The sequence below is a fragment of the Lycium ferocissimum genome, chromosome 4 (assembly GCF_029784015.1).
Source record: "Lycium ferocissimum isolate CSIRO_LF1 chromosome 4, AGI_CSIRO_Lferr_CH_V1, whole genome shotgun sequence".
Taxonomy (NCBI): Eukaryota; Viridiplantae; Streptophyta; class Magnoliopsida; order Solanales; family Solanaceae; genus Lycium; species Lycium ferocissimum.
In genome coordinates, this window is record NC_081345.1 from 44204988 (window position 1) to 44230663 (window position 25676).

Here is a 25676-nt window from a genome sequence, read left to right on the forward strand (position 1 = left end):
CCCATTTGAACGGTAAATCATGGAATTTCTTCACAAATTTGTACTTGGTCCTTTTGTGCTTATTGTTCAACTTGTCTTTGAGTGCCTGCAACTATTCATGCACATCTTAAGAAAATCTCATGCTTCAAAATTAAAGTTTTAACCTATGCGCTATATAAAAAAAATTACAATTTGAGTTATAAAATAATAATTTTATAAAGTATATTTTAAAGTAAATAGGGGGCGCAGGGCTTGGCCGGGGCAAAGCTTAAATTGGCCAAAAATTTAATGGAGCAAGGCAGGAGCGTTAGAACTTTAGCGGATTAAGGTTTGTCCTGCCCTATTTACTTCCCTACTTTCGTGTCTAGGAAAATCAAGGTTTTAATCTTAAAATGATTTTTTAAAGATGCTAATAAGAAGTAATTATTAAATGAGTTTAAATTAGAAAAGGTCTAAATTTTTCTATAACATTTGATACAAATTGAATTTGTCGGCATTAGCAGTCCTGCACTTTAAGATGGAATTAACAACAACAATGATAATAACAATCAATAGTAATAAAAAAAATTGTAGCCTCTAAGACACCAATTTAATATGAAATTCTACAAAATGTTATACAATAATAAAGATAAAAGAAAAATATTCTAGCAAATAATGTATAATCTAGACATATGATCTGATCTACACCTCGAATCTAGACAAGTCTTCTAATATAAGTAAGACTCCAACTGGATCAAAGCTCTAAACCTAGGTAAGATCACGAGCTTATCTGAGGCTTTTGTAATTTGTGTTTGGTTAAATCATTTGAAAAGCATTTCTGTTAGAAATAACAAATAATTTGTGTTTGGTCATTTTTCCAAAAAATACTTTTAAGCATCAATTATAAAAAATAAAAAAAAAGCATATAAAAACTTATTTACAATTAATATTATTTGAAAAGAAATATGATTTTAACTACTTCTTATTAGAGAAAGCATTTGTTTTGGGAAAAAAAAAAGTATTTTTAGCTTCACAAAAATGTGAGAATACTAGAGCATTAAGAGTACCTCAGGCAACCATTGGCCATTCTCTGCATCAGCCATAACAATGTTGAGCCATTCAGAGTTCCTGTTCTCAACTTCATTAACAAAATTAACCATTTGACATCATTTCTAATGTGAGACATAGTCACATTAACTCTTTAAATTGGTCAATTTTATGTCTAAAATCGAATTTTTTAACTTTCTGTATATGAAACAAAGCATTGAAATAAATTTAGGGGGTTGTTTGTCTTTTCGAGAAAAATTGAGGGGGGAAGGTGAAAGAAGAGAGAACTTACAGCCGTTAAATCGTCAGAAAGTATTTGACCGGAGGAGCTCGCCGGAAATGGTGTAATTTGAACTAATTTTGGGTCCGAATATATATATATATATGGTCCGTTTCTAGAAGATTTTTGGGCCTGTTGTGTAACCCATTGGGCTTAGTCCATAGCAATTCGGATAGGGTAATTTACACGATTGTCCTTCAAAGGCACTGGTCTTTAATTTTTGTCTTTCGCCTAATACCTCAAGGTCCTGGGTTCGAACCCCGACTCAATAAAAAAAAAATCACAAGACAGAGGTTTGTAGTAAAATCAGGTCTATTCAGTCAAAAGTTTGCCTTTTCGGTCAAAAGTTAGGCCTTAAGGGAAACTTTTGTCCAAAATTAAGCCTATTCGAGCAAAAGTTAGGCCTTAAGGAAGAAGTTTGTCTTAAGCAAACTTTTTGCCCAAACTCTGCCTAGGTAGCAAAAACTCTGCCTAGGTAGCAAACTCTACTCTTCTAAGATAGCAACACATTTAAAGCATACAGAATTGCTTATGCATGTAGTTTGTTTCTATAGAACTGATTCAGCCATTTGTTTTTGTTTAAAATATCATGTTTAGTTGCTGCAAAACTCATCCACTCTCCATGTTCAATTTTATTTTTTCGCTTTCCATGGCTGTCAGCAGATAAAAGAAGACATGACATTGAAATTTGAATACACCATCTCTACGTCAGCGTAGTTGCCGGTCTTCTCCACCATTGTAAGCCTGTCTTCACCAGAGTGCATCCTTCAACAGTTTGCTACCTGAAGAAAAACTCTGCCTTAAGGCAGAGTTTGAATCCAAACTCTTCCTGACGAATCCAAACTTCTGTCTTGCGATTATTATTTTTAATTTTTAACTGAATGGAAATTTGAACCCAGAACTCATGAGCTTTTAGGCGAAGGGCAAATTAAAGATCAACAATTTGAGGGGCAAAAATTAAAGACCAATGCCCTTGAAGGCCAATCCGCGCAAAAAAATGATTCGGATACAAATGGTCATTTGCACTTTTGGCCCTATTTTGTGTTGGTCATTAATTTTTGTCCCTCAACCCTCAAGACAAATAATTTTTTGACGGGGCATAAGTTCATTGTTTGTCAATTTTTGTATACTCCCTCCGTCACAAAAAGATTGACACTTTTCACTTTTCCATAATCAAACTTCTTAATTTTGATCGTATGTTTGAACATAAAATCCTTTAAAAATTTCGAAATAAAATTTACATATTTGGAAATCACGTAAAAAGTACTATAAGTCACCATAATTAATAATTTAAAATTTTCAAAAGACACATGAAAAATGCAGTCATAGGACACCTCGTTTGACTCTCAAAATGTGAAAAGTATCAATCTCTTTGGGACGGAGGAGTATTATTTAATCATAATCATGCATATCCTCATAAATATTTGTTATATAGTATTTCTATCATCAAAATAATATTGGAATAATATAATCAGGTTTATGTTTCTTTTATTTTTTTAATCATAAAATACAACTTCTTAATATCTCACAAATTATGTTAGATACTAAAGAATTTATGCCCTGCTAAGCATAACTTCGATTTTGAAGGGCAAAAATTAAAGAGAAGCTCATTTGAAGAGGGAAAAAAAATAAAGATCAGCCCATTTGAACGGTAAATCATGGAATTTCTTCACAAATTTGTACTTGGTCCTTTTGTGCTTATTGTTCAACTTGTCTTTGAGTGCCTGCAACTATTCATGCACATCTTAAGAAAATCTCATGCTTCAAAATTAAAGTTTTCACCTATGCGCTATATAAAAAAATATTACCATTTGAGTTATAAAATAATAATTTTATAAAGTATATTTTAAATTGGCCAAAAATATACTATAAAGTATATTATAAAGTATATTTTAAATTGGCCAAAAATTTAATGGAGCAAGGCAGGAGCGTTAGAACTTTAGCGGATTAAGGTTTGTCCTGCCCTATTTAGTTCCCTACTTTCGTGTCTAGGAAAATCAAGGTTTTAATCTTAAAATGATTTTTTTAAAGATGCTAATAAGAAGTAATTATTAAATGAGTTTAAATTAGAAAAGGTCTAATTTTTTCTATAACATTTGATACAAATTGAATTTTGTCGGCATTAGCAGTCCTGCACTTTAAGATGGAATTAACAACAATGATAATAACAATCAATAGTAATTAAAAAATTGTAGCCTCTAAGACACCAATTTAATATGAAATTCTATAAAATGTTATACAATAATATAGATAAAAGAAAAATATTCTAGCAAATAATGTATAATCTAGACATATGATTTGATCTACACCTCGAATCTAGACAAGTCTTCTAATATAAGTAAGACTCCAACTGGATCAAAGCTCTTAACCTAGGTAAGATCACGAGCTTACCTGAGGCTTTTGTAATTTGTGTTTGGTTAATGGAGAAGGAGTTGCTTTTTTTTTTTTTTTTTTTTTTTTTTTTGGTTGCCAATACTATTTCCCTTTTATTTATCCACACAAGAATGTTGTTTTTTTTTTTTTTAATTTTTTAAACGAACTAGGATTCAGAACTGTTATAGCCCGTATTTCGTGCGCTCGTACATTTCGAAGAAGTCGTGGAATGTGGAAGGTAAGATCGTTTTCCAAAACTATTTTAATGCGCAAGTGGGTTATTAATATCATCTAGGAATATTGTTGATATGGAATATTGAAAAGGTTGAGGGCGAAAAAGGAAAATTCGCGAAAATGGTTCATGGAAATATTTAAAAGTTTAGGGCAAAATGGTCATTTTAAGAATTCAAGAGAGTTCTAAAAAGGGGCCATATTGGCCATGTGAAGAAAAAGCATGAAAAATGATGACCAAAATAAGTCATCTTTTATTTTAAAAAAAAAAGTTCAAGAAAAAGAAAGAAAATTCTAGAAAGGAAAAGAAAGAGAAAAAGAAAAGAAAAGAAAAGTCTAGAAAAAAAAAAAAAGAGAAGGGGGGCATGTGCCCCTCACATGCTTGCAAAGACTATATATATATATATATATATATATGCATAGGTGGTCATCTTTTAATTTAAGAGACTTGAGAGAAAGAAAGAAAGAAAGAAAGGAGAAGATAAAAAAAAAAAAAAAATGAAGGGTCATTCGGCCAAGGGTGGCCGAACAAGAACCCATAGAGGAGTGACCAAAAAAAAAAATATTTTCTATAGCAATCCCACCAATTGGAAGGTCCTCTACAACATGGAAGAGTCGTTGGAACAAGGAAATTATTCATATGCACAAGCTCATAACTCTAGTCAAGTGAAGGGTTAAAGGAAAAAGGTAAGGATTCATCCTCTTTTATGCGATGCTATGAATATTTGTGTATGTTGTAGAATGTGTAAATGAATGAAAAACATGAAAACATGAATGTTGAAGGGTGGTCGTGTGCTTGTGTAGTTGGCCGTGTGAATGTGAGAATGGATTAATTTTATGTAGTATGTTGGTTGTTGTAATGTATAGGAAAAGATGGAAAATTCATGGAAAAATTATGTTTGTAGTGTGGTGGTGGATGTGAAGGTGGTTGGCAAGTTATGGTATTTGATTCTATTTGGTATTTTAGTTGTTGTTGTGAATTTTATGATGTTGAATGAAGATTTAATGATTTGGAGTGAGACATTGTTTGGAAGGTTGTAAGAAATGGTTATGGCCAAATAGTGAGTGTTTTGGTAAGCTAGTATAAATTAATCTAAATTTATCGACATTTTAGTTATGTCGTTATAGATCATGTAATGTGAGAGAAGGTTGTCGTTGAAGTTAACATAGATAAATGATAACGAAATGTATGATTGTTGTCAAAGTTGAAGGTTTCGGATGAAGTAGTATATTAATTAAGTTGTTGAAAGATTATGTGAATTGAACTGAATTGAATTGAATTGGTTATTGAAGTGTTGTTAGAATAATTGTTGAAATCTTGTTGTTGGTTTGGCTAAGGTTAAATTCCCCGGATTGTCGTTGATTAAAAATTTGGCCGAGTTAGATTCTCTGGGGTGGTATGTTTATAGGGGAGATGCTTTTTGCCGAAATTAGAGACCATAAGTGAAGGAACTTGAAAGGTTACGACAAGTATATGTCAATAAATCTAATGGTTGCATCAACTTTCTTGAATGTAGACTAGCGGAACCAAGCTTGGATGAATAAGCATAGCTAATAAGGCGCGGCGCAGGTATGTTAAGGCTATACCCCTTCCTTCTATGGCATGAATCCTACGTTGCAGTTTTATAAATGTTCCTACACCGCCCTGATTTCCAACAGATAGAAGTTATGATTTTAAAATATGATTTCTTTCCTAAAAGTTTATAAATGTTTCCAAAATGTTCATTTTTCTCCAAAAATCCAAGTTTTACGATTTTGAAAGTTTTACGACTAAAACAACGACTATGACTTTATGACGACAATGATGATGCTAGATATGAGGAAACGTATATGACGAATATGTCAAGGATCTGTTCTTACCATGAATATGACGATACGAAATGTTAAGCTATTTTTGAATAATGACTATTTTAAGGTTTCAAAGTATATGAAATGATATGTTATGATTCTGTTTTATGTTCCCGTGATGTTATCCTTTATTGTTAGTCTCGCCTTATAATTGTTCCTTCAAGGTGAGACATGACGATCCTGATTGTTCCATAAGGTAATCGGAGGTTTCCGACCTTATGTCACTCCGACGGATACATGACTTTCTTTGGGCTCTCCGCATGCTTATATGACATATGTATATGAGATATGTAAATGCATGGGGTGGGGGGAAGGGATACATGGAGGAATGGGAAGGGAAACATGTTTCATTGCCACAGGCCGGGCTTATCATCCCGGACGCGGGATATATGGGCGAGCCGACGTATTTCGGCGCTATGCGGACGAGCCGACGCTGTTCGGCGCTATGATATGACATGACATGATATGACACGATATGATATGACATGATATAATATGATACGATATGATATGATAAGACATGACCAGATAAGCATGCATGGCATCCGCCCCCAGAGGCATTCACGTATGCATGTGCGGTACAAGCATACGTATGATCACATGTACAAAGTTCTGACTTTACATGATATGTTCCACGTGTACGATTCTGACTTCACACATGATATGTCCTATATGTACAGGTTACATGTTCCATATGTATAGCTTACTCCCTTTCACATGATATGTCTCATATGTACAAGATACTCTCTCACATGATATGCTCTACATCTCCATACTGTTATTACACATGATTACATCCCCTACTGAGTTACTTTTCATGCCTTGCATACTCAGTACATGCTCGTACTGACCCCTCTTCTTCGGGGGCTGCGTTTCATACGCGCAGTACACCAGAGACAAGCCGAGACCGCGATAGGAGATGTTCCAGTGAAGTTGGCAAGCTCCACCTAGTCCTGGAGTGTCGCCGAGTCAGCGTGCTATGCCATGATGTCTTGTTCGGTTGGGAGACTTTGCAACAGTCGTGGGTGTTGAGTCGATCTGTGCGCAGCCTGTCAGTACCGATGTGTCGATTTGCATGATGAGACAAGTTTTGTACGATTACATATTTTATTTGATTTAAAAAAGCGAAAGAATATTTCGAAGAATCTTATTATGTATATGACGGAGAGATTAAAAAAAAAAAAGAAAAAATCAGTACGTAGTAAGAGTCAGTGGGTTCGCTCGACTCCGGTTACGGGGTCGGGTGCCCATCACACCCTAGTAAAGTCGGGGTGTGACAAGAACCTCTCATTAGAACTAAGATTAACAACATACAACTCAAAAACCTACTCAGAACAAACAGAGATACAAAACGAACTAAGATTAACAACATACAACTCAAAAAACTACTCAGAACAAAGAGAGATTAACACTAAAGATATTTGGAAATGTTTCTAACTACACATTCTCAAAACCAAAATAGAGATTAACACTAAAGATATTGGGAAATGTTTCAAACTACACATTCTCAGAACCGTCCTGAATCCGACCACGACCACACCTCAAGCTATTCACCCAGGTTCTTCCCTCAACAAACACTGCAGGTAGTGTAGCCATTCCAGCATTGAACAAATTCCATTTAGCTAGAAAATTTGTCCACCTTTCACCCATAGATCGAAAAAAAACAGGTCTGATACTGTAAAAAAATATCAAAGTCTTGTATGTAAAGGACATGAATTGACTTATCATGTCCTCTACAAACACTGGCCGCCTAGCTAGCATTGTTTTTCTCCAGTTGTTCTTTCAAATTTTGATTTTCTCTGAGAATGAATTGACAAAAATGTTGTTTCTTTACAAGATTGAATGAATTTCTCAACCAGTATTTCCCTTTTATTTATCTACAAAAGAATACTGTTCATCCAAATTTTTTTTTTTAAAAAAAGGAAAATTTCAAGTGTTAATTTCTTCTCTTCTCTCCAGCATGCATCGTTCTTCAATCCTCCTCAAGAAACTTGAAAATTATGTAAAGAATGGCACGGAGAAATGTGCGGCCATTTGCCGGAGAAGGAGTGGCGTTAGGTAGAGTGGGTGGAGTGGTAGCAGCGGAGTTAGGCGGAGTGGGTGGATATCTGATGGTGCCGCTGTCAGTGACCACCTTGTTAGGCGCTGTATTGTAGTGGCAAGTAGAGTGTAGCACTTTAGGTTGATTAGGAGCGGCATCTCCCCATTCCTATTGAGTTGACAACACATGAATATTGATTTGTTTTTTGCTTATTGAATGATGAAGAAGGGGTAAATTGAATTATAAATAAAGGAAGATTCAACAGAAAAACAGGAGTGAGGCTTACCAGGATTAGAATTCACTAAAATACTTTGTCTAATCCTTTTTTTGCGCCTCAAATTAATCGAAAGATTGTCATAAAATTAATTTAAATTTAAGGAAACAAGTGATATGCAGCCAACTCACAATATTCTTCATCATTTTCATCACACCATTGTTCCAATCGACCTTGAGGTATGGAACGGGTTTCTCTTCATACTTCAATAATCTCGGCCACCGGCCTTATTTCTCCTTTTGGATTGAGCGTAGGATGTTTCTCAATCCAATAATGTTTCTCAATCCAATATTAGTTTTACACCGCTGCAACACAAAAGAACTCTAAATTATCTACCATGAGAATTTTCTAACTTTGAAACCAAAATGTAAAGGAAGAAATGTCCAGTTCAAATGTACCATTTCTTTAATAGAATAAACTATTCATATCTCATCTAAAGGGATCAAGACATTGTACTATTATTCAAGCAAAAAGTAACAGAAAGATTCTTTAAATCATGATAGACACAAACAACCTCAATGACATATCTGAATTAGAAAATACAATCTCCAACTATCATAGAGAAAAGCAACCCAAAATAGTTTGAATACTAAAGGAGTTTCAAAGGTACACACAAGGCAAAGGGTTCTTTGGGTTTTGGTTCTGGACATCCCAAGGTCATTTTAAGCAAAAGGGAGAGTTCTAGGAAGTAGAATCCATCTTTTCCAAGGATTATGTGTGTTTTACATCACAATAACAAGCTGACTTTCTTCAGCTACTCATTCGCACGACACTATAGCAGGAACAAGCATCAATTTTGTGTTGCACCAACAGGACAAGCAATATGCACAAACCTAAGCTAGAAAGAATAAGACTGTTATAATTACCTATATTGCACAAACTCTTCATAATTGTTGTTACACTTGTGCCGACACGACATGGGTGTGGTATGGGTTCCACATGCACGAGATATCTTAGGAATAAAATACTAGGTGTTTAATTTGCTTTAACGTCTGTGCGAAGCGCAGATAAAGTCGGCAGTATTATGTATGTAATGGTGTGTACACGTCTAGACATTTCACAAGCTGTAAGTGCGGTAAGCCGGTATATGGCTTGCCAGGTAAATCACATTGGCAGGCTTTGAAATGGATACTCAGATACTTGCGAGGTACTTTAAACGCATGTTTGGAGTTTGGGAGAAATACTAACTCTTTGGTTGGTTTTGTAGACTCAGCTTATGCAGGTGGTCTTGATAAAAGAAGATCACTAACAGGCTATGTATTTTGCATTGGTGGTTGAGCTATTAGTTGGAAAGCTACATTACAACATGTCGTAGCTTTATCTACTCGCGGGTAATATATGGCAATGAGCGAGGCGATCAAAAGCCTTATGGTTAAAGGGTCTATTTGGTGAACTCAGCTTATACCAAGGTGGTATTACCATTTTCTGTGATAGTCAAAGTGTCATTCACTTGACTAAAGATCAGATGTATCATGAGAGGATGAAGCATATAGATATCAAGTATCACTTCATCCGGGAAACTATTCTTTGAAGGAAAGGCCTCTGTTCAAAAGATCAACATCAGAGACAACCCTGCCGACATGTTCACAAAGCCTCTTCCAGTTGGCAAGTCCAAGCTCTGCTTGAATCTGATTGGCATTCACGAAGAATGATTTAGCCCATATGGGCTTTTGCGGAGTGGGTGGAGCAAAATTACTGTATCACTCAAAATTAGGCCAAGGTGGAGATTTGTAATGTGACCTTATTTTGATTATTCTCATATAAAATATTATGCTTGGAGCCAAAGTTTGCTTTATGTGGATGAGAATTTTTTTATCATTTCTTATTTTCTTTTTCCACAACTTGGAGGCCAAGCTTGTCCCCTATAAAAGGAAGGCATTTCTCTCCATTTGAAGACACACCAAAATAATTCAAGAGCTTCTCATGCCTTAGCTTTGTCTTCTTCTTCCTTCCTTTTATTTTGAGTATTATTGTAAAAGAGTTATGTGTTGGGAAACACTTGTGTGAACCTTTCTTTGGAGTGATCTTGCGAGGTTATTTTCTTGGGATACTTTGGGGTAATTAGAGTATTTACTCTAATCTCTCTATTGTACTCTTGTTGATATAGTGAAATTGCTCTTCTCTTGTTTGTGACGAGTCACGTAGTCATTTCGACCGAAACACGTTAAATTTGTGCCTCATTTATTTTCTTTACTTGCCGTTGTTATCAACTAACTATTGTTATTGTTATTATTATTATAATGTTGTTTGACTAAATTTCTCATTACCCGAGTTACCAATCCTAACAAATAATCTCGGCCACCGCCTTTTTTCTTCTTTTGGATTGAGCAGAGGATGTTTCTCAATCCAATAATACTTTTACACCGCTGCAACACAAAAGAACTCTAAAATATAAAAGAACTCTAAAATATCTACCATTAGAATTTTCTAACCTTGAAACCAAAATGTAAAGGAAGAAATGTCCAGTTCAAATGTAACATTTCTTTAATAGAACAAACTACTCCTATCTTATCTAAAGGGATCAAGACACTGTACTATGATTCAAGCAAAAGGTAACAGAAAGATTCTTTAAATCATGATCGACACAAACAACCTCAATGACATATCTGAATTAGGAAATACAATATCCAACTATCATAGAGAAAAGCAACCCAAAATGGTCTGAATAGAAAAGGAGTTTCAAAGGTACACGGCAAAGGGTTCTTTGGGTTTTGGTTCTGGACATCTCAAGGCCATTTTAAGCAAAAGGGAGAGTTCTTGGAAGTAAATCCATCTTTTCCAAGAATTATGTGTGTTTTACATCACAATAACAAGCTGAGTTTCTTCAGCTACTCATTCGCACGACATTATAGCAGGAACAAGCACCAATTTTGTGTCGCACCAACAGGACAAGCAACATGCACAAACCTAAGCTGGAAAGAATAAGACAGGTTATAATTACCTATATTGCACAAACTCTTCATAATTGTTGTGGCATTTGTTTCGACACGACAAGGGTGTGGGTGTGGGTTCCACATGCACGAGATATCTTAGGAATAAAATACTAGGAGTTTAATTTGCTTTAACGTCAGAGCGAAGTGCGGATAAATTCATTAGTACCTGCATAATCCTAACTAGCTACCAAACGACCCCTTAAGTCTTTTGCTTCAAAGCTTATTCATTCACTCTTTTTCGTTTTTAAGATGGTAACAGAATTCATTCATAATAGTAAATCTCAATAATCATTCACAAAATTTCCATCCTAATTCAATGTCTTTTGCTACAAAGCTTAATCATTTGACATCATTTCTATCTAATTTAAACAACTAATTGTGAAACATTAACTCTTTCAATTGGTTAATTTTATGTATGAAATCGAATTTTAACTTCTCTGTATATGAAACAAAGCATTTGAATAAGGGATTTAAGGGTCTTTTGGTACAAAGGATAAACATAAATAGTCCTGGGATAAGAATTTAGCAATTCCTTATCCCTTGTTTGGTTAGTGATCATGGGATAAGTTATTCTAGGAGTAAAAATAGTCTTTGGGATAACTTATACCTGCCATAGGGTGGAATAAGTTATCCCAGGATAAGAAAGAAACCTCTTCTTTTTAGAACTTATCCAATGTATAGTACTTTTAGTCCAACATACCAAACAGTCAATAAAAAATAACTCCAGAATAACTAATCCCAACATAATTTATCCCAACGTAATTAATCCCAGCATAACTATCCCAGCATAATTTGTTTTTGAACCAAATGATCCTTTAGGGTTTACTTACATCTGTAAAATCACCGGAAAGTATTTGAATTTCAGTTCCGAAATGTAAATTTGGGCCTGCAAGTGAAACCCATTGGGCTTAGCCCATATATTTGCAATTCAGATACTTTTACTTATAGCCCGTTTGGTGAAGCTTAATATTCTTTAAAAGTGTTTACTTTTTTTTTTTTTTTTTTTCAAAAAGAGCTTATTTTAAAAAAAAGTGAGGTGTTTGGCCAAGCTTTTAGGGAAAGGAATGTCGCTTTTTTTTAAGCTAAAAAAAAGTAAGCTTTTTAAGACTTTTGAGAAAAATATACTTAGAAGCACTGTTTAAAAGCTTGGTCAAACACTAATAGCGGCTCAAAAGTGTTTTTCAAATTAATTGGCCAAACACAAACTACTTTTTACTAAAAGTAATTTTTTGAAAAATATTTTTTTAAAATAAACTGATTTTAGAAGCTTGACCAAACAGACTATTAGTCATTTGTGCTCATTCCAAGCTTTACGGTAATTACCCTACAATCACAAGTTAAAATTTATTCATGATATAAAAAATCTTTACACTTTTTCACGGAATAAATCTCTTTGATTTGCAAAATGAGGTTACTTATAAAGTAATCACAAGTAAATACCTTGAAAAACATTAATGTGTAGTCCATTTAAAATGCTGACTAACTTGCTATCACAACTTAAAATTGACGGATAGTGTTAAAAGATCTTAACACTATTCAATGTATATAACCTAAATCCTACTTTCTTCATCCCAATTGAATTCATGTGATACTCTTTCATTTTTACTCTTTCACAGAATTTAGGATAGGGGCAGAGACAGTCAAAATTTAAAGCTTATGATCAGTTCAAAATTCTAGCCCTTTTAATTTACTGATTTTTAAATTAATAATTTGTAAATATTAAATAGATTTCTTAAGGCATTCACATTTTGACCAACATGTACCTTCGTCTCAATACTACTGAACATGTACCTTTGTTTCTAGCTCCGCTCCTGGACGAAGGGAATATATAAACTAAGGGAAAAATAGAAAAAGAAAGGGTAGAATTACAAACTTGCCCTTAATTGAGATATCCTTCTAGTGGCCAATAGTCATCACAACACTCATCAAACAGATATAACAAAAAAGAAGTGCAAAAATGGCCTATCACTTTTCTTCTTAGTTTAACACCAAATTATGGCCAACACAACAAATTTGAACATTATATTTGGAAAGCTCTTTCGGTCATTCCCAGATTCGTGGTGTTGAAAATTTTTCGGAAAAAAAGGCAAAAACGAGTTAGCCAAAAAGCTAAGAAATTCAAGAAAATTTACCGGCAAAAAAGACTACGAAGACTAGCGTTAGGCCTTGCTACAATTGCTTTATTTGCAAATTCGAAGCATTGAAAATTCTCTCTTGCCAAGATAACAATGGATTTTTTATCTTGGTGTTTCTAAGGTCCAAAGTATCCACAGGTGTTTCTTTACATCATTAGAACGCAGTTTTCATGGTTCGTTACGCTTTTGGTTCATTCGTACATTTGCCGTTAGTAACTCATCTCGTATTTGTCTTGTCATCAATGGAGTTCTTGCGTGAATGGGTGGACCCTACGTCTTCACATTATTCGAGTAAAACGTCCATATTTTTAAATGAGATTTTTTTCTTCGTAGAGTAGATGTTTAACGGACGTCAAAGTTACTTAATTTCGAATATTATAGGGAAAAGGTCCAAATTTGCATGTAATAGCCGAAATGGTTGAATTTCGATCTTGATATACTTTCGGTCCATTCGTATCTTTGCGAATCAACAAATCGTCTCGTATGTGTCTTTTGTCACCTAACTGGATGTTCTAGCATGGAATGGATGGACTCCACGTGTCCAAATTAGTCGAAAAAGGGTCCAAATTTACCCCTCAAATTTTTACTATGGTTTAAAATGGCCTCGAATTAGTTATGTTAGGTAAAAATGAGACTTTTTCTTACTAACGGGGTAATATTAGACCAAAAGTTTAACGGAGGCTAGAGTTAGCTTAATTTCGAGCTCTACGAGGGAAATTTGACCCTTTTTCCTTTGGAATATTGATAACTCGAGTCTTTACTTTTTGCATATAATAAGAGGTTAGTAATCTAGTTTGTTTGTTAATAATTTTCACTTTAGTTCTGAATATTTGTTTTGTTAGAGGTTAAGTTTCATATGTTTGAAGAAGTTTTTAATCTTTAATATAGATTTTTTCCTAACAATCAAAAGTTTAACGGAGGTTAAAGTTGCTCAATTTGCCAAACTTGACCATTTTCCCCTTCTCGTATGATATTCATAAGTTGAACCTTAACTCTTTGCATATCAAGAATCGAGTCATATGTTCATAATTTGACTCAGCTTTACACATATGTTGAAACAGTTGCAATCTTTGATGTAGACATTATAAACAAAGCGAGACAAAGCAAGATCATTTCTCAAAAAGGATATACATTCACAATACCCTGAACAAAGAGGAGAATTCGCAAGTGTGAAGAGATATGCATTTGATCTATTAGCATCGGGGGATTTGATGGATCAGTATGCACGGAATTATGCGATAAGCATTCGAGGATTAAGTCTACTTTCATGTACTATGATTTTGATGAAGTTATCACAGCTGCACAAGTGAATGATAAGCAACCTTTGATCGATTCGTCAATCGATTATTCGACAACGTTGAGAAGGTAGATTCGATTCATCTGTTCATCTTCGTTTGCCTGATGTTTATGTTGGTCGGACCCTCCAAAAATGCGCCTGTGTTGTATCCTCCAAAAATGTGTAGTTTTTGGAGGATCTGACACACGCCAGTGGCCGACAATATTTTTGAAGAGTCCGAGTAACATAGGCGTGATATTATGTTGGTTAGACCCTCCAAAAATGTTGTCGCACTTGGATCATCGTCCAACATATGCATTGCTTTGGAGGATCTGACGCATACCCTGCTGATTGCAGTATTTTCAAAGAGTCCAGGCAACATAGGCTTGATCTTATGTTGGTCGTCGGACCTCCAATTTCGCGCCCGTGTCGGATCTTCCGAAAATGCATAGCTTTTGGATGACCCAACAAGACTTGGCGTACCGACGGCATTTTTTAAGAGTTTGAGCAACGTAGGTCTAATATTATGTTGGTGGGCCCCAAAAATGTTGTTGTGCCCGTGTCGGTCCTCAAAAAATGCATAGCTTTTGGAGGATTCCACACACGCCCCGTGCAGGTGGCAATATTTCTGAAGAGTCCGGGAAGCAGAGGCCTAACATTATGTTGGTCCGGCCCTCCAAAATTGTTGCCACACCCGTATCAGATCCTCCAGAAATGCATAGCTTTTGAAGGATCCGACACACACCCAAGGACCGACAGTATTTTTTAATTTGAGGAGTTTGAATAACATAGGCCTGATGATGTATGTAGCAATTACAACTTTTTGGTAACCGTTTGTGCTTTGTTCCATTTTAATGCAGCTTGAAGATGCTGTGAAGCAAAAGAACCTGCCTTAAACACAGTCATGTTATCAAGAAACAACTACCATTCTCCAAGAAGTCATGGACAAAATGGCATAAACACAACACATGTTTAGATTCTGTTTGTCATACTGATATTCTCAAACCAATTGAAGCATATGGAAGTAGTAAATTTGCTTACAGCAAGACAAATATTTCAAGTAAATTCTGGAACTGTCAATGAACACTTTGTTGGAAATTCAATTGATTTCACAGCATCACTGAAGATCTATCTTACAAAAGTGGGAGAAGTTGAGCACACTTTGTACTTGTTGCTCTTTACTCTACACATGAAGATGGTATCTATAGTCACATTAATATCAGAATTCTTGTAAACAAAAAGGCAATCAAAATGGCAATGCCAAAATGCAGCAGCTGTCAAGGGAACGTCTTCATCTCATTAAAACACGCAACTCTTGAAAAAAAGACACCCCTGTGCATAAAGTATCCCGCGAACACGGAAGATATCAGGAATGGGGGAAGGGCCGCACCCCAAGGTTGATTCCTCGTCTCGAACATGTGAATTATAGGTCACGGAGATAAATTTACAGTTGGTCCAAGACTCTCCTTCACACGAAACTCTTAAAGTGAATAAGAATGACTCCTCAAAGAGAAATTTGTTCCACTTTTTTCCCAATAGATCAACACAGAAGATATATCCAGTCAAACATAAATCTAACAAATCCGAATAACTTTTAAGTCCAAAATGCATGAAAAGTGAAAAGCTTCTAGTTGATTTAAGATAGATTGAATGTATAGAAGTTCTTGATGTTGTTATTCTTCACTCATCATTGCTAATTGCTGAAGACAAAAGTTGTCCTTTGGTTTTGCACTTTCACTCCAACTTCAGGTAATCAGAATAGCATTCTGAGAAAAAGAATGAGCAAAAAGAAAAGGATAATTTCAATAATATACAATCCAGCATAAAATATTACATCCACGTAGCCAGATTTTTAATTTACATCCGCATAACCAACTTTTTTTTTTTTGCAATTGTGTTTATATACACGATATATAACAACATTATACACTTATTGTGGATAATGTATAGACCTTGTATAAAAGTGTATAATAATGTATATAAGGGCCATTTCGGGTAAATATTTTCTCCAAATAAACATAGAGTGTTATTTTCCCAAAAGAAAATGGAGATGCGGGTATCGATCCCCGTACCTCTCGCATGCTAAGCGAGCGCTCTACCATCTAAGCTACATCCCCATTTGTTACTCTCTGCACGTGAATACTATTAAATAAGTCAATTCATCTCCCAATTCAACCTAATAACCAATGTCTTTCACCACGTGGTACGTTATGTTCTTTTTTCCCCCTTATAAACTGGGTCAAGAAATAATTTTTTTTATTTTTTAAGTGGTATCAAGTGGATATTACGTAAGGTGAGTTGTTGAAGTAGCATCCCACTTGTATTCCCATGACAAGATTAATTAGCATTCTCGGCAGCTCTTTTCAATATATACCCTCACCGTCCTTCGGAGGAGGATTTTAGTAGTAGGCAACATTCCTTCGTAATTTTGAGTAGACGTAGCATTCTGTTTTGGCTCTTCTTCACAGATGATCATTGAACTACGTATAATAAAATATGAGGATGACTTTGTTTTTTCTGATATAAATGCAATTAAACAACTATATATGAAATTAATCCAATTAACTCATGTGGGACACCTACTTTTTTCTTTTGTTTTTCTTTAAAAGGTGTCATCACTACTGGAATAATTATAAGTTTGAACTTAAATGGAGAAATGATAGGTGTGCAGTATTTTATGGCTGTGGCCTTTGGCAGTTGGATTCCACTCTTATTGAATACAAAAAGCCACTTTCAAAGGAGTAGGTACAATGCATTAAGAAAAATTGTTGTTAATGCCCTCGATAATTTTGGCAAGTGTCAATTTTTCAAAGGTGAAAACAATAATACCTCACTAGTACTTAAAACATATTGTGGAAGGGATTTATTTGTAGGCAATATTTCACTTGAAATACGGCTTTAAATCAACATTTGAATTTATTATTCTGACAAAAACAAAAATATTTCATTGACTTTAATGCTAAATTCGTCAGTATTGAAAACATAGCACATGTGACTGCCTTCCACCTTTTGGAAGGCTTCGGTTTATGAAACACTGCTAAAAGCTGGCTTCATGCAAAAGGCCAAATATTATACTGAAAAGGTAAAAGATTAACGCGCATTTTATTTGGATACTTTAAAAAAAAAAAAAAAAAAAAAAAAAGGGGGCAGGGGAAGGAATATATAGACAGACGGTACCTTTGTTTCTAGCTCCGCTCCTGGACGAAGGGAATATATAAACTAAGGGAAAAATAGAAAAAGAAAGGGTAGAATTACAAACTTGCCCTTAATTGAGATATCCTTCTAGTGGCCATTAGTCATCACAACACTCATCAAACAGATATAACAAAAAAGAAGTGCAAAAATGGCCTATCACTTTTCTTCTTAGTTCAACACCAAATTATGGCCAACACAACAAATTTGAACATTATATTTGAAGCTCTTTCAGTCATTCCCAAGATTCATGGTGTTGAAAATTTTCAGAAAAAGGCAAAAACAGTTAGCCAAAAAACTGAAGAAATTCAAGAAAATTTACCAGCAAAGACTACAAGAAGACTAGCATTAGGCCTTGCTACAATTGCTTTATTTGCAAATTCAGGCATTGAAAATTCTCTTGCTGAAGATAACAATGGATTTTTTATCACTGGTCCATTACCAGTCCCTTCAGTATCCGCCAGTAAGCCTTCTTTAATCATTAGAACGCAGTTTTCATGGTTCGCTAAGACTCACACTGGTTGATTACGAATGAGGAGAAGTTTTTCTATCAGTTTTACCTGGATCCGTGAATTCAGCATTGCTACCTCTCCTTATTACATTACAGTATTTTTTATACAAATTAAGTGGAAAGAAGACCCTGCGTTTACTGCAAATGAAATCTATTTTCTGTAAATCCCTGCTTTTAGTAATTTATCCTAATCAACACAGGCAAATTTGATAATTATCGAAATCCTTTGGTTTGTTATGTGAGCTATACGAGTAGCGTAGGTCAGTAGTACTAATGGAGAGGAATATATTTTTTTCAAAAAAACTTATACAAATAAAATTGAAGGACAACTTGATTATTATTTCTTTTAATTTGTTGGATGTGAAACTATTCTAGTAGGGTCTGAATCCAAGTGATAAAGATATAGTGTTGCAGGTTAGTTCTCTTGCATCTTGTAACCACTTTTTTCATTCTTGAACTTGTGTGCTCTTCTCTTTGCTCTTGATTGAAAATTTGTTGCTCTTTATTGTTCAGCAACACTGCCACTGCTTAATGCAAATTGCACGACAGAAATTGCAGGTTATTTTGTGTGCAGTATACATATGGGAGTGTTGCTTACATCAATAAAATCATTACCTTGATTACCTTACCCAATGAACTTGCTTCTTAGAATTTGGTTCATTCGTACATTTGCCGTTAGTAACTCATCTCGTATTTGTCTTGTCATTAATGGAGTTCTTGCGTGAATGGGTGGACCCTACGTCTTCACATTATTCGAGTAAAAACGTCCATATTTAAATGAGATTTTTTTTTCTTCGTAGAGTAGATGTTTAACGGACGTCAAAGTTACTTAATTTCGAATATTATAGGGGAAAAGGTCCAAATTTGCATGTAATAGCCGAAATGGTTGAATTTCGATCTTCAATATACTTTCGGTCGATTCGTATCTTTGCAGTCAGCAAATCGTCTCGTATGTGTCTTTGTCACTAACAGTGTTCTAGCATGGAATGGATGGACTCCATGTGTCCAAATTAGTCGAGAAAAAGGGTCCAAATTTACCCCTCAAATTTTTACTATGGTTTAAAATGGCCTCAGGTCAGAGTTATGTTAGGTAAAAATGAGACTTTTTCTTACTAACGGGGTAATATTAGACCAAAAGTTTAACGGAGGCTAGAGTTAGCTTAATTTCAAGCTTTACGAGGGAAATTTGAATGTTTTCCCGTGGAATATTGATAACTCAAGTCTTTACTTTTTGCATATAATAAGAGGTCAGTAATCGAGTTTGTCTGTTAATAATTTTCACTTTAGTTCTGAATATTTGTTTTGTTAGAGGTTCTGGTTTCATATGTTTGAAGAAGTTTTTAATCTTTAATATAGATTTTTTCCTAACAATCAAAAGTTTAACGGAGGTTAAAGTTGCTCAATTTGGCAAACTTGACCATTGTTTCCTTTTCCTTCTCGTATGATATTCATAAATTGAGCCTTAACTCTTTGCATATAATAAGATGTCAAGAATCGAGTCATATGTTCATAATTTGACTCTGTTTTACATATATGTTGAAAAAGTTACAATCTTTGATGTAGACATTATAAACAAGGAGACAGGTACAAGATCATTTCTCAAAAAAGGAATGTACATTGCTAACATTGGAACAAAAGGGAGAATTCATAGGCTGAAGAGATATGCATTTGATCTATTGGCATTGGGGGATTTGATTGGATCAGATGCCTGGAATTATGTGAGGAAGTATCTGAGGATTAAGTCTACTTTCATGTACTATGATTTTGATGAAGTTATCACAGCTGCACAAGAGAATGATAAGCAACCTTTGACTGATCTTGCCAATCGATTATTCGACAACGTTGAGAAGGTAGATTCGATTCATCTGTTGATCTTCGTTTGCCTGATGTTTATGTTGATCGGACCCTCCAAAAATGCGCTTGTGTTGTATCCTCCAAAAACCTGTAATTTTTGGAGGATCCGACGCACGCCAACGGCCGACAATATTTTTGAAGACTCCGAGTAACATAGGCGTGATGTTATGTTGGTTAGACCCTCCAAAAATGTTGTCGCACTTGGGTCATCGTCCAAAAAATGCATTGCTTTGGAGGATCCGATGCATGCCCTACTGATTGCAGTATTTTCGAAGAGTCCGAGCAACATAGGCTTGATCTTATGTTAGTCGTGGAACCTCCAATTTCGCGCCCGTGTCGGATCTTCCGAAAATGCATAGCTTTTGGATGACCCAACAAGACTTGGCGGCCAACAACATTTTTTAAGAGTCGGAGCAACGTAGTTCTAATATTACGTTGGTAGACCTCCAAAAATGTTGTTGTGCCCGTGTCGGTCCTCAAACAATGCATAGCTTTTGGAGGATTCCACTAACGCCCCGCGCAAGCGGCAGTATTTCTGAAGAGTTCGGGAAGCATAGGCCTAACATTATGTTGGTCCGGCCCTCCAAAAATGTTGCCACAGCCGTATCGATCCATCCTCCAAATGCATAGCTTTTGGAGGATCCGATACACACCCAACTACCGACAGTATTTTTTAATTTGAGGAGTTTGAACAACATAGGCCTGATGATGTATGTAGCAATAACAACTTTTTGATAACCCTTTGTGCTTTGCTCCATTTTAATGCAGCTTGAAGATGCTGTGAAGCAAAAGAACCTGCCTCAAACACAGTCATGTTATCAAGAAACAACTACCATTCTCCAAGAAGTCATGGATAGAATGGCATAGAAACAACATATGTTTACATTCTGTTTGTCATACTGATATTCTCAAACCCAATTGGAAGTAGTAAATGCTTACAAGAAGATAAATATTTCAAGTAAATTTGAACTCGTCAATGAACACTTTGTTGGAAATTCAATTGACAAATCACCGAAGATCTAACTTACAAAAGTGGGAGAAGTTGATTTGCTTACAGCAAGATAAATATTTCAAGTAAATTCTGGAACTGTCAATGAACACTTTGTTGGAAATTCAATTGATTTCACAGCATCACTGAAGATCTAACTTACAAAAGTGGGAGAAGTTGAGCACACCTTGTACTTGTTGCTCTGTACTCTACACATGAAGATGGTATCTATAGTCACATAAAAATTAGATTTCTTATAAAAAAGAAAAGGCAATCAAAATGGCAATGCCAAAATGCAGCAGCTGTCAAGTGAATGTCTTCACCTCATTATCCACGAAACTCCTTAAAAAAAAAAAAAAAAACCTGTGCATAAAATATCTCGCGAACACGCAAGATCTCAGGAACGGGGAATGGAGATAGAACGTGGACTTATAAAGTCATACACAGAGATAACTTTACAGTTGCTCTAAGGCTCTCCTTCACACGAAACTCTTAAAGCGAATAATGGCTTCTCAAAGACAATTTCGTTCATCTGTTTTTCCAACAGATCAACGCAGAAGATATATCCAGTAAAACATAAATCTAACAAATCCAAATAACTTTTTAGTCCAAAATGCATGAAAAGTGAAAAGCTTCTAGTTGATTTAAGATTAGATTTAATGTATAGAAGTTCTTGATATTGTTATTCTTGACTCATCATTGCTAATTGCTGAAGACAAAAGTTGTCCTTTGGTTTTGCACTTCCATATCCGGTAAAAGAAAAAGATAATTTCAATAATATACAATCCAACATAAAATATTATATCCACGTAGCTAGATTTTTAATTTACATCCGCATAGCCATTTTTTTTTGCAACTATGTTTATACACAGGATGTACAATCTCCAAATAGACATAGTTGATTTAAGATTACAATCTCCAAATAGACATAGAGCGTAATTTTCCCAAAAGAAAATATGGAGATGCGGGGTATCGATCCCCGTACCTCTCGCATGCTAAGCGAGCGCTCTACCATCTGAGCTACATCCCCATTTGATACTCTGAGCACGTGAATATTATTAAATAAGCAATTCATCTCCCAATTCAATCTAATAACCGATGTCTTTCACCACGTGGTACGTTATGTTTTGGGAAAACTACATGACATAACAAACAATCGGGTATTGACATTTAGTAGCTATAGTTTAACTTAATTAATGAGCAAACAGTATATTAATGACATTTAGGACTATATATATATACACAAAATACAATACCCATCACATTATTCACTTTCAACTCAATCCTCCCATCTCTCTCCCCTCTTCCACACTGTTCCGCCGCCGGCCATCACCGGGAGTCGGCGAAATCGACAAAAGTTCATTTTTAATTTACATCCCACGGGCCGCTCTATTTTTCAGCCCGATGTTTGATGTCGGTAAACCGCCGTATGATTTTATGACGCCGCCATGGTCGCTCTATTTTGACGGAAGTTTGACGCCGCTACTGTGTATCCGAAAAAATTAATGTATAAGTTTTTGACCGGAATTTTTGCATATAAAAGCATATAATAATGTATATAAGGGCCATTTCGGGTAAATATTTTCTCCGTATAATATAGACATCTTTTGTATACAAATGAATTATTTTCCGAAATGAATACAATCAATTTTATTTTTTGTATTCAATATTTTGAGATGGCGTGTACATATGTTGTATACGTTGTTTTTCGCCTATTTTTATTAATATTTTTGGTGTATCTATGTTGTATACACTCGTATTTGTTGTATACATATCGAAAATATGGTGTTTATTAATTCTACATGTGTTTCTATGTATTCATTTTTACTCGTTGTATCTATGAATACAGCAAGCCAATTTATGTATACAGATAGTCATTTTTATGAATACGTGAATATGGTTTACTATGAATAAGAAAATCAATTCATCTCAAAATCATTGGTACTTGCGTTATTCAAAACGTAAATGAAACCGATGTCTGAGTTAAGCCCAAATTTTTGTCATTTATGTAGTTTGCCCTTATGTTTTCCCCTCTTGTAAACTGGGTCAAGAAATTATTTTTTTATTTTTTAAGTGGTATCAAATGGATATTACGTAAGGTGAGTTGTTGAAGTAGCATCCCGCTTGTATTCCCATGACAAGATTAATTAGCATTCTCGGCAGCTCTTTTCGATATATAGTACCCTCACCATCCTTCGGAGGAGGATTTTTAGTAGTAGGCAACATTCCTTCTTAATTTTGAGTAGACGTAACCGTTCTGTTTTGGTTCTTCTTCACAGATGATCATTGAACTACGTATAATAAAATATGAGGATGACTATGTTTTTTCTGATATAAATGCAATTAAACAACTATATATGAAATTAGTCCAATTAACTCATGTTGGGACACCTCCTTTTTTCTTTTGTTTTTCTTTAAAATTTGTCATCACTAGTGGAATAATTGTAAGTTTGAACTTAAATGGAGAAATGATAGGTGTGCAGAATTTTATGGCTGTGGCCTTTTGCAGTTGGATTCCACTCTTATTGAATACGAAAAGCCACTTTCAAAGGAGTAGGTACAATGCATTAAGAAAAAATTGTTGTTAATGCACTCGATAATTTTGGCAAGTGTCAATTTTTCAAAGGTGAAAACAATAATACCTCACTAGTACTTAAAACATATTGTGGAAGGGATTTATTTGTAGGCAATATTTCACTTGAAATACGGCTTTAAATCAACATTTGAATTTATTATTCTGACAAAAACAAAAATATTTTATTGACTTTAATGCTAAATTCGTCAGTATTGAAAACATAGCACATGTGACTGCCTTCCACCGTTTGGAAGGCTTCGGTTTATGAAACACTGCTAAAAGCTGGCTTCATGCAAAAGGCCAAATATTATACTGAAAAGGTAAAAGATTAACGCGTATTTTATTTGGATACTTTAAAAAAAAAAAAAAATGGGGCAGGGGAAGGGAATTACTGGGTGAGAACTCGAATCCTCACCAACAAGATGAAAGTTTAGGTAGCCAACCAACTGAGTTATTAAAGTTTCTCATATTTTATTCAGATACTGATATTTAATATGTATTTAAATAATTAAAAAATTTATATGGCCACTCATTTTAAAATAACTTTAGACAGACGGTAGTATGCGCATGAACTTCAGGTAGATTAGCTTTAGTCAAATATGACTAAAGTTCAAGCAAAAAAGACTAAACTTCAGTCGTGTGTATCTAACTCGCAAAAAAAGATTAAACTTCAATTCTATGTGTCTAATACTCTAATTTCAGCATCACATATTTAAAATTATTGCAAAGTGATTAAATTATTTTACGCATACTAAATAGTATAATTTAAAGGGAATGATAATTCCAAAATTGAGTATCTACACATTTCGGTCCTCCAAAAGTGGGATGTAATTTAAAGTTAAAGCAGACAAACTTGCAATCGACATCTATACATACACCTTTAAAATATAATCCAATAAACATTCTTCAAACATTAAAAAGCAGAAAGTAAAATAATATGATGTGACTTTAGAGGACAAAAAAAGAAATATTGCTATTATTGTGCAAAAAACAGAACTTACATGAGCACCATGAGATTTCACAAGTTATCCTTACTGAGAAAAATATTTCCCCAGACAAGGATAACAATACTTAAGAATTAAGATTTAAGACTAGTGCTTGAGACCGTTTGGCTTAGCTTATAAGTTGCTGCTGTTTTCAGCTTTTTTGAGTGTTTAGCTTCAGCTTATAAGTCATTTTGTGCTTAAAATAAACCAAAAAAAATAAGCTATTCATTTTACTTATTTTTAAAAAAGAAATTATGTAATTAAAAAAAATGTAAGCTACCCAATTTTTTTTTTTTTTTTTTGTACCTTATGTTCGTTTTCTCGCTCATAAACTACTTTTTTTAAGGCCATCCAAATAGGCTCCTTGTTTCCCTCAGCTTTGTCACTATTGAATTTAAAATATAACTTACGCTTACCCTTTTACCTCCTTTGCATATAAAGAAGAAGAAAAAACAAACGAAAAGGGCAAACAAATGTTTTTTTTTTTTTTTTGTAAGACATATTTTTTAACGAAATGCTTACCTTCTCTCGGTGCGCAAGCAGAATCCTACCTCCCGCGCACGCCCCTCGCAAACCACACAGGAACAAATGATTTTTTCTTTTGCCACTTTTACACCCCAATTTGGATCCTAGCCCTCCCAAAGAAAAAATTAAATAAAAAACAGTAAAAAAGTAGCATCAAATTTAAAAGTAAAGGTAAGATAAAAAATTAAATAAAAAACAGTAAAAAAGTAGCATCAAATTTAAAAGTAAAGGTAAGATAAAATAGCATCAAATTTAAAAGTAAAGGTAAGATTTTGTACGGTCTAATCATTGTAAGAATCATCAAAAGTGTATGGGGTAGTTGAAAATCTTCCTCGCTTAGTTAAAATTTAAACATATGAAGTTTAAAGAGAATGAAGATTTTTTTGACATGAAGTATTTGATATTTTCAATAATCCTATTTGATACGAATATAAATTAGTCGAGTCCAATAAACTCACAAACAAGTGCACAAGACAAACGTTATTATAGAATTCAAAGACTCAAGTCTTCTTGAATTCATTATGGTTGAGATCCGTCTAAAATTGAAAAAAGAAAAAGAAAAAAACCTTCATTTGAATACTCCTCCGGTTCATTTTATTTGTCATGTTTTTTTCACATTCTTTAAGAAAACATTAACTAAAGGATAATT

At 34.5% G+C, this 25676-nt stretch overlaps 1 protein-coding gene, 1 non-coding gene and 1 pseudogene across 2 annotated transcripts; 2 read left to right on the top strand and 1 right to left on the bottom strand.

Annotated features, from left to right (window-relative positions):
- The first annotated feature begins 12933 nt into the window (after positions 1-12933).
- LOC132054759 (photosynthetic NDH subunit of lumenal location 3, chloroplastic-like) lies at positions 12934-15513 on the top strand (annotated as a pseudogene).
- A 2187-nt stretch (positions 15514-17700) lies between these two features.
- LOC132053202 (photosynthetic NDH subunit of lumenal location 3, chloroplastic-like) lies at positions 17701-21087 on the top strand. Its single transcript, XM_059445118.1, has 4 exons — positions 17701-18051; positions 19663-19949; positions 20722-20880; positions 20987-21087. The coding sequence occupies exons 1-3, from the start codon at positions 17778-17780 to the stop codon at positions 20818-20820; spliced, it is 660 nt and encodes a 219-aa protein (XP_059301101.1). The 5' UTR covers positions 17701-17777; the 3' UTR covers positions 20821-20880; positions 20987-21087.
- An 811-nt stretch (positions 21088-21898) lies between these two features.
- Positions 21899-21971, bottom strand: TRNAA-AGC (transfer RNA alanine (anticodon AGC)). The gene has a single exon. It is a non-coding gene; the product is annotated as a tRNA-Ala (tRNA).
- Positions 21972-25676: the final 3705 nt, after the last annotated feature.

Excerpts from the sequence above, each read along its gene's own strand:
- LOC132053202 (XM_059445118.1), top strand. The coding sequence starts at position 17,778 with ATGGCCAACACAACAAATTTGAACATTATATTTGAAGCTCTTTCAGTC. Across the intron at positions 18,052-19,662 it reads AGTCCCTTCAGTATCCGCCA|ACATTATAAACAAGGAGACA; the intron begins GTAAGCCTTCTT and ends TCTTTGATGTAG. Across the intron at positions 19,950-20,721 it reads TATTCGACAACGTTGAGAAG|CTTGAAGATGCTGTGAAGCA; the intron begins GTAGATTCGATT and ends ATTTTAATGCAG.